The sequence below is a fragment of the Silene latifolia genome, chromosome 6 (assembly GCF_048544455.1).
Source record: "Silene latifolia isolate original U9 population chromosome 6, ASM4854445v1, whole genome shotgun sequence".
Classification (NCBI taxonomy): domain Eukaryota; kingdom Viridiplantae; phylum Streptophyta; class Magnoliopsida; order Caryophyllales; family Caryophyllaceae; genus Silene; species Silene latifolia.
The window spans coordinates 103022520-103030980 of NC_133531.1; the positions used below are offsets into that span (position 1 = coordinate 103022520).

At 38.5% G+C, this 8461-nt stretch overlaps 1 protein-coding gene across 1 annotated transcript; it reads right to left on the reverse strand.

The window, feature by feature from the left end:
- Nucleotides 1-294: 294 nt before the first annotated feature.
- Nucleotides 295-6716, reverse strand: LOC141587049 (ethylene-overproduction protein 1-like). Its single transcript, XM_074408468.1, has 4 exons — nt 4270-6716; nt 3330-3621; nt 2765-3074; nt 295-1225 (listed from the first exon to the last, which is right to left on the reverse strand). Exons 1-4 carry the CDS (start codon nt 6324-6326, stop codon nt 993-995), a joined length of 2892 nt encoding a protein of 963 aa, XP_074264569.1. The 5' UTR covers nt 6327-6716; the 3' UTR covers nt 295-992.
- Between the last annotated feature and the right edge of the window lie 1745 nt (nt 6717-8461).

Sequence of the window (8461 nt, forward strand, 5' to 3'; positions counted from 1 at the left end):
CGTTCTAGATACCAGAAAATCAAACCAATATTTGATAGAATCCTAGTGAAAGTGATAATGAAAGGACGATCAGAGAAGATGTCAATAGAAGCTACAGTCAAAACGGCGACAGCACCAAAATTACCACGTGGTTTCCTTACGCGATGGAGGAATAGTACACTGAACTAAACAATTAAGGTGAAAGATCAATGTCGGAGTTGACAACCAGAAACCCAAGGTTCCAAGACCATGGATTTCAGGCTACCCGTCTACCCGGATATCAGAATAAACATAGCGAAAACAAGTGACTGATTGTTCACTTTCAAAGCTCCCAACAGTGTTTTTCAATAAAAAAAAAACAAAGGTTTATATGTGTAATAAGACACTCTGATCTGACTGGCAGAGTTTGCTGTGTCATTGAAGGCAAAATTGCCAGTTTGCCTATACAAACAAAACAAAAAGCGGCATTCACAATGTTACAGCAATACAAAAACTAATTTGACATAAACTTCTATCAGGAATAGACTAATTCCATTCACAATTGTCACCTACACAAAACAATCCCCGCCGCAGTCTAAAATACGGCCCCTGCACCAGAGATATCATCCCTTCTCTCGATCCTCATGCGTTTAAAACCGCAACCAAGTTAACATAAATATTTACATGTCGACATGAATCAGTCTCTTGATCCCCTAATCCCGGATGTTCTCTCATGAACATGGGTATACATGAAGAGCACAAACAATCTGGAAACTTACGAAGTATATGACATGGTCTTACATGTGAGACCAACCATTAACCATATATATAAGGAAATAAGGTATAAGGAATATACAACTACTGGTTGGTCTCACGTGCAACACTATCACATACAAGACGCACTGAATTTGGCATGTGCTTTAGAAGACAAAATCTACCGGATTGCACCGAGTAGTTGTCTCCCAACTTCCACAGGAATGCTTGTGGCAATAAAAATATTGCTATGTAAACAATTTCGACCCATTTTGTATGTGTCACTTCCGTTGTTCATCAGTCTGTTCTCGTGCTTTACTATAAAGTTCAAGTGTATCAATGTGACTGGGATCAAGACAAAGCGCAGCTTCACAGTCTCGAAGGGTCTCAGAATTGTTGCCCATCGAGTCATGAAATGCAGCTCGAAGATGTAGAAGCTGTAAATCAGGTTTGAAGAAAATGGCCTTTGAAAGCTCGGCAATGGCTTCATCTTCTTGGTGGTCATCCATTAGTACTGCAGGCGTAATAATGGTTAATAGAAAAACGAGATAAAAGTTTTAGCCTACAACAAAGTTGAAAAAGAACTGCTGATAATTAAACTACAAAAATGAGATGGAGTGTTATCCCCAACAATGTACTTCTAAGATCACAAGCTTTACCTCAAATCGACCTATATTACCGAATCACTGCACCCTCATTCCGACCCAGCCTTAAAAGTTAAAACATAAAGGAAGGAAACAGTTTAGGAGAGAAAGGTAGAAGGATAATTCCAATTGTTTGGTTAGGCAGGAAACATTGTAGCTTCATCGTCCCTCCTCCATTCCCCACCCCTCTCTTTCCCTCGAATATTTGTATTTAAACAAATTCATACCCTTTTTTGGATGGGAAATTTGAAGAAAAAGGGAGAGATGCAATTTCCTCTGTTTGCTTAGCAAAATAAGGAATAGAAACGGTGGGACTGTGGGAGGAGGAAAATGGATAACTCCATTCTGCTCCTAAAAGCCAAAATGAATTCCTCCAACAGAGAAAATATTTGAGAGGAAAACCACAATACTCCATCCTCTCATCCCCTCCCCCTCCTTCCCTTTCCCTTCCCTTGCTATTTTTGTATCCAAACAATTCCCTGGTCTCTTACATTGATGAGTTAAATGAGTTAGGAGCTACCAGTACAGGCAATTTAAACATTACAAAGCTCAACAATAGAAGCGGACAAGAAGTTTTTGACTTGAAAACAGCACATAGAGATTTTAATATTTGGCCATTCTTAGATCCGAGAAGGCTATTTGATTGGGCTTTAATGCAAGCCCCAAAGTTCCTCTAGCATTGTATTTGGAGATGTTGAAGGGCAGGAGTTTTTATTTTGGGTTTTTCTATGTGGTACGCCGGTGTTTTTTTCAAATTCTACGTGATATCCCTATCTTTTTTTTAAAAGCCAAAATGAATTCCTCCAACTACTATAAATCGAGTTTCACATAGTTTAATTTTGTAAAGAAAATATGTTTACAATTGAGTAAACGATATTTATATTAATTGTACGACAAATTATTGCCAAAAGATCAATAAAAAGTGCATAAAATAAAACCCTTTTATTTTTAGATTTTAAGCTAAAAGCGCTACTAAAATGTACGACTAGTAACAGTATTTTATGATATGATATCCCGACTACTAAGCACTCCCGTGATTTCTACAAATCTACCACCACTATGAAGTCAGCATTCAAGCCAAACCAATGTTCCAAATTCTTACAAAATTAACCTTGCTGTTAGACAGAGCAAAGACTGCAGAAGATTAAGGTGGCAGGTGAAAGTATTGACCGATTTACAGCCACCAAATATAAACTGTATGCAAGCAGTGCAGAATAATCACCAGCCAAAACAAGTGCATACGAGTGAAATTCCAGCATCCTAAAACATCAACACAATACTTCTCTGGCAATTCCGGGCCTTTCAACAGTTCACTAAGATAGGGCTATACTTGAGAAATATCCCCGGTAGTCATATTCATAAACCTAGACTAATACCTCAGAAGAAGAAAACAGGGACATTAAACTTACCAGCTGCTCTGTATCTATATGGGTATGTCCTCAAGGGATCAAGGAGTGTTGCCATGGTAAGATCTTTCTTTGCCATGTCACGATCACAATACTCGGACCTTTTTTCGTAGGCCGATGCATTGTTCCTGGCTTTTTCTATCAACTTTGTCATCTCGTCATATGCAGCCTTGCGCTGATTTTTGAGATGATATACCCTTGCTAGGCCTTGATGAGCTCTAGTGTGTTTAATATTTAGAGCATTCATGTAGCAATCGGCAGCAAGATCCAGCTTTTCACAGTCTACATAAACACTTCCGAGATTATTTAAGGCCTGCAAAAATTCAAAAGATGGATTAATATATTTACTACATTTTGAGAACAGCAAGAAGAAGAGAACCTAAATCCCAAAATGATATAGGATCACAACAAGTGAATGATCTATTGCAACTGTCAATGACGGAGAAATAATTTAAAAATAAACATAAAGGAAAGCATGATAAAAAATAGTAATATATAAATACAGGTAAGAAAGTCTTACAAATGTGGAAATTTGGGAGCAACAAGCTATAAGATATAAGTCACTTACTTGTCCTTTACGCAAGCCATCTGAAGGGCATCTAAGAGCTTCCTCCAGAAGTTGGATGACATAGGATGAAGACTCCTGATCAAGATTAGAATCTGCCAGAGCATAAGCTTTCAAGAAAAATGCTTCAAATGATCTTTGGATGGAAATTGACCCCTCCGCCTTTGCTAAAGCTTCTTCTCGGTGACCAGTGTCGTACAAGATCCACCCTTCATAGACTAGCCTTTCATGATCAGAAGTGGAACAATTTCGAGCCAATCGTAGACAACGCATTGCCGCCTTCTGACAATTTAGCCTGTCAGACATGTTTTTGGAAGAAACGAGGTCAAGAAACATTCAGTCACGCTATGCAATACAATATTGCAGCAATAACTGTTTGTCAGCTACTTAATAGGACATATATGTAAAGAAATGTTAAGAAACTGTTTTTCTGTATTCTAAACTGCAAAACACTTGAGGAGATTTGAAATCTGCAATCATTATTAATCTTTTATTGAACATCTTAGCAGAATATGTCAACTACTGTCTGCAATTAAAGAGAAAGTAGCTATTTAGCGCCAAATAACACCTATTGATATCTATACTTTACCAACATCTTCTCTCACTATACTTCCCATACAAAAGTCAAACGCTAGATTCAGTAATGAATTAATGAAAAAACAAAAAGCAATCTCTAGTTTCAAACACATTCACAAGGGCAACTACAAGTTGACGACAAACTGGCTGAATTGTAGCTTGAATGAAATTCTAAGTAAACATCTCCGTGATACGTGAATAGACGAACAAGAAACCCAACAAATACTAGTATGACGACAAGTTCATATCTGAGGTACAAATTGAGTCATAAGTTACATGAGAAGTTGGTGATTTGAGACCCTCGTCTAGGCTTTCTAATATGGGAATGCCACTAAATTGAAAAAAATGGAGCAAGGTATGTACTTACCGCAGGAGAAGAAGGGATTGCCTAAACCTAAGGAGACTCTTCCCAGGATCATTTGCCAGCATGTGGTGCACAACAGCTAAAGATCCAATATCATCAACAGATGACCATCGATCATATAATTGCATCCAACAATCGGCCTGACTCCATTGCTGGACATGAGGGCGTAGAGCCTCCACTAGCTGCTCCCCAGGCAATTTCCCATGGAACATCAAATAACTCGGATCCAAGGTCAAAAGTGCCCGTGTATCTCTCAAAGCTCCTTCGTAATCTTCCAGAGCAATAGAAAACCAAGCTCGCAACTCGAGACAATCAGGAGAGACCTTAAAACCAATAATTTTGTTTATTTCGGATATGGCAGCTCCAATCTGAGTTTCTTCAAGCAATACAACTGCTCTATACTTGTAGGGAAAAGTTAACGTGGGGTCCAATTCAGTCGCCTTGTCTAGATCCGCCATTTTTTCCTTCCCGACACAATACAGTGATCTTTCTTGATACATCCAGCCAGTTGGATTATAATCACAAATTAAAGAGTTCATTATCTTATATGCGGTGTACTTATGGCCGCGCTTAAACTTGGTTCTAGCAACACCAACCAGCGAATAAACATGACCCGCTTCAAAAGCTTCCTCAAACCAATTCTGGGCATCCTTATATTCCTTCCTTTCATACATAACACACCCAAGTTGATGAAAAGCGAGTTGTTTTTGCCACACCTCAGTGGCAGACTCCACCATCCTCTCCAACAACATAACGGTGGTGTTAGATTTCATATCATCCTCCATAGACGTTTGACTAAGAAAATAGTACAACAAAAAAGACGCATGCCCCACTGACGCCAACTTGTCACTAGCATCGGAACTACAAAAGAACTTCATTACTCTTTGATCATTTAACGAACCAGGAAGCTCCCTTAAAAACACCTGCAGACAAGCCGCGACCAAAAGATACGCCCTCTCCTCCAAGCCATACTCCATTAGCGCCAAAGCCCTCTCCTTACACGTAACCAAGGATGCCAAATAGTAATCACAATCGGATTTTAAGTCATCACAACAAAACTTATCTGCCAAAGAAAGCAGCTCTAATACAACATTTGGATCGAAACAATCCAGCTTTTTGTTCCTACTATACAATTCCAAGGCTCTAACAGCCTCGACAGAAATCCCATTTTGGGTGAAATTAATATTCTCTCGTCTTGATTCGACAAAGTTTCCAAACAACAATGTATTAAACACCCTAGAAAGCGAAGCAATATTATAGCGAATGCAGCTTACCTCCTCATCCCCAACAACGAATGCCAAATCAAATTCCTCCTGCGACAACGAGGTGGAACATTCCTCCACCTCATCTTCATCCTCCTCACCATCCTCATTGACCTGCTTTTGATCCCTGCGACAAACGCAAAGATCAAAAGCGGATTCAGGGTCATACCCCGAAACAAGAGCCCCAACGGGACACTCAATATTCCTGCCGCAACAATCCAATGCGGTAGAGCCAGTAAGTTCATCCTCCCTCCGCTCAAACCGCAGCCACGCGGCGAGCACAACTTTGCTGTGCACATCAACCGCATGCTGCCTAGCACTCCGAAGACTCCGCCGGAACAGTTTCGGGTCGGACACAACCCGAAACACCGCGGACTGCTGTACATACAGTAAACACAAATCAAACTGCGGACACGAGTCGATCCGGCGATACACATCAGCAAGTGTCCCCACCAAATCGACGTGTTTAAGATAAGGGTCGATAGTGGGCTCCACCAGATCGGAAATGGGTAACCCGTAAGGAAGAAGCGGGTCTTCGAGAAGAATGTCAGTAGTTATGATTCGATGATCGAGGTTAGAATGGCTGCGGTGGTGGCAACCTGATTTGGATCGGACCGAGTTGACTCGGAGGTGGTCTTGAAGATGGTGAAGAATCTTCTCACCAACACCACCACCTCCGCCTCCGCCGGTGCCTGACGTGGTGGCGGTGGAGGTGGCGTTTATGGCGTATACTTGGGTACCTTTACAACCGTCAATAAGTTTCAAACTTCGCATCGTTGACAATATGTTATTCTGCATTTGACCACCAATTCACCACCAAAATGTATGTATATCTATGATTAAATTAGATTGATACAAGTTTTTGGTGGAATTTATTGATGGGATTTTTCTGGGAAGAAAATTTGGGGGATTTTTTTTTTTTATTATTTTTTTGGGGGAGGGAAGAAAAGAGGAACAAGGGAGGGAGGGAAGGGAGCACGTTGGCAGGCCAACGAGTGGGGGTGTTGGCCGTTACAACGGGAGGCCACTCTGTCTTTATTTCTTTATTTTGTTTTTCACATTTTTTTTTCTTCTCGTTTCTAATGTAGAGATATCAAACAAAACCAAATTGAGTGTTCGGATTTTAGTAATCTTTTATCCTCTGAGGAGAGGGGGGTTTTGGAAGTATGTGGCTTGTGTGCAAAAGTTAGATCTGTCCATGTCAAATCGATTCGTAAATTTGATATCATCCCAATCGGTTTTATGTGGGACTCCGTCTGATCGTAAGACATGCTAAATTTCGCACATAAATTTATTAAATTTTATTATATATTTTTTCCGTTTTAGTAACTCTTTTATAATACTGTCTCATAGCATAAGACGGGTCTAATAGGAGCTTGTAGCCCAATAAATCCAACTGTTAACCTTTAGAAAGGGTAGCAGTTAATTCTAAGGAACAAAACAAAAAATACAAACTTTGAGAGCATTCAAAACAAAGCAGTTATGCATATTGAAGGTGATCAACGAGCTCATGGAGTCGTGATATAATTATCAGAATTGTTTTGACAACTTTAAAATTGATAGGTTATCGCACACCTATGCAAAGATAAATTCCTTAAACACAAATAAATGTAGTAATAGGGGTCGAACCACTAGGTGACGGGAGTTTGCTAAACAAGTTGTTATGGATTGAATTCTATCGAGGTCGGTTTATCGGTTGTTGGTTGGTTGGTTGGTTATGCAAATAAAATGAAAACGATAATAAAGAAAGCGTCTAGGGAAATCGGGTCACACATGCAAATTACTAATTAGTCATGTTAATTTAGAAATGCATTGATAATGATAAATTGCTTAGGCTTAGAGACACCCACCTATCGATATTAGTGTCAACTATAGACCGGGTTCTAGAGAAACTCTCGTTTATGACTAGGTCGTCCTACTACACGTGCTTAGTCTAATTCAATTCCGTGCCTCTCGACTTATAGAATGAATTAACAAACTTAATCTACGATTATGGCCAATAACCAAAGATTAAACAATATAATGCAAACATGTTATAGAAACTATTTTAATATCGTAACATCTCATTTTAAAAATTGTGATTAGTTATTTAGCAGGGGTTCCTTTATCCCCTAGACAAAATATATTACTCTTGCATTATGTAAATTAAGCTAATAATGAACAAAATGATAAACATAATGATAGGGAAATAATACTAGAAATAAATTACCTCAACAATGGAAATAGAATTGGAATTTGAAAAACAATGCTTGAATAGAAATTGTAATACAATATTGAAATGCTAACGAAAATATAAATAATATAAAGGAAATCTAACCTACATTTTATTCTAAAACTAAGACTAAAACATATATGAAAATGTGTGGGAAAATTTGTGTACAAGGGTGTGTAAGAAGATATGTAAAAGGTGTCCAAGTGTTGAAATCTACACCCTTTATATAAGAAATGAGGGGTGAAACTTAGAGTAAATATAAGGGGTCAACCCCAAATATTTTCTCTTAATTGTTTGATTAATTACCAAAGGAGTCCTAAGTGAACCACTAATTCCATCATAATTCACTTGGTTAAATGTGATATTAGCATCCAAAGCTTCACTAAGCATCCAAAGTTCCACCTTAATTGGACTTCAAATCTTGGGCTTAACTTTGCATACGATCTTATTTTGCATTTCTCATTTTAATCCATATTTTTATGCATACAAATCCATGTAACATTTCTTGGTTAGTCCATCATGCTCTTCTATTTAGCCTTGCTTCTAGTGTTTGCAAAATATGTAGAATTATGCTCCTAAAAGCTCAAATACCTACAAAATATGACAAACCATGCAAATACAACTAGAATGCAATATTAGCTCAATAACACTAAGATTAGTACAAATTAGCATGTAAAATAGAGCTAAAATATGGGGTCATAGTGTATATAAAATGGACTTA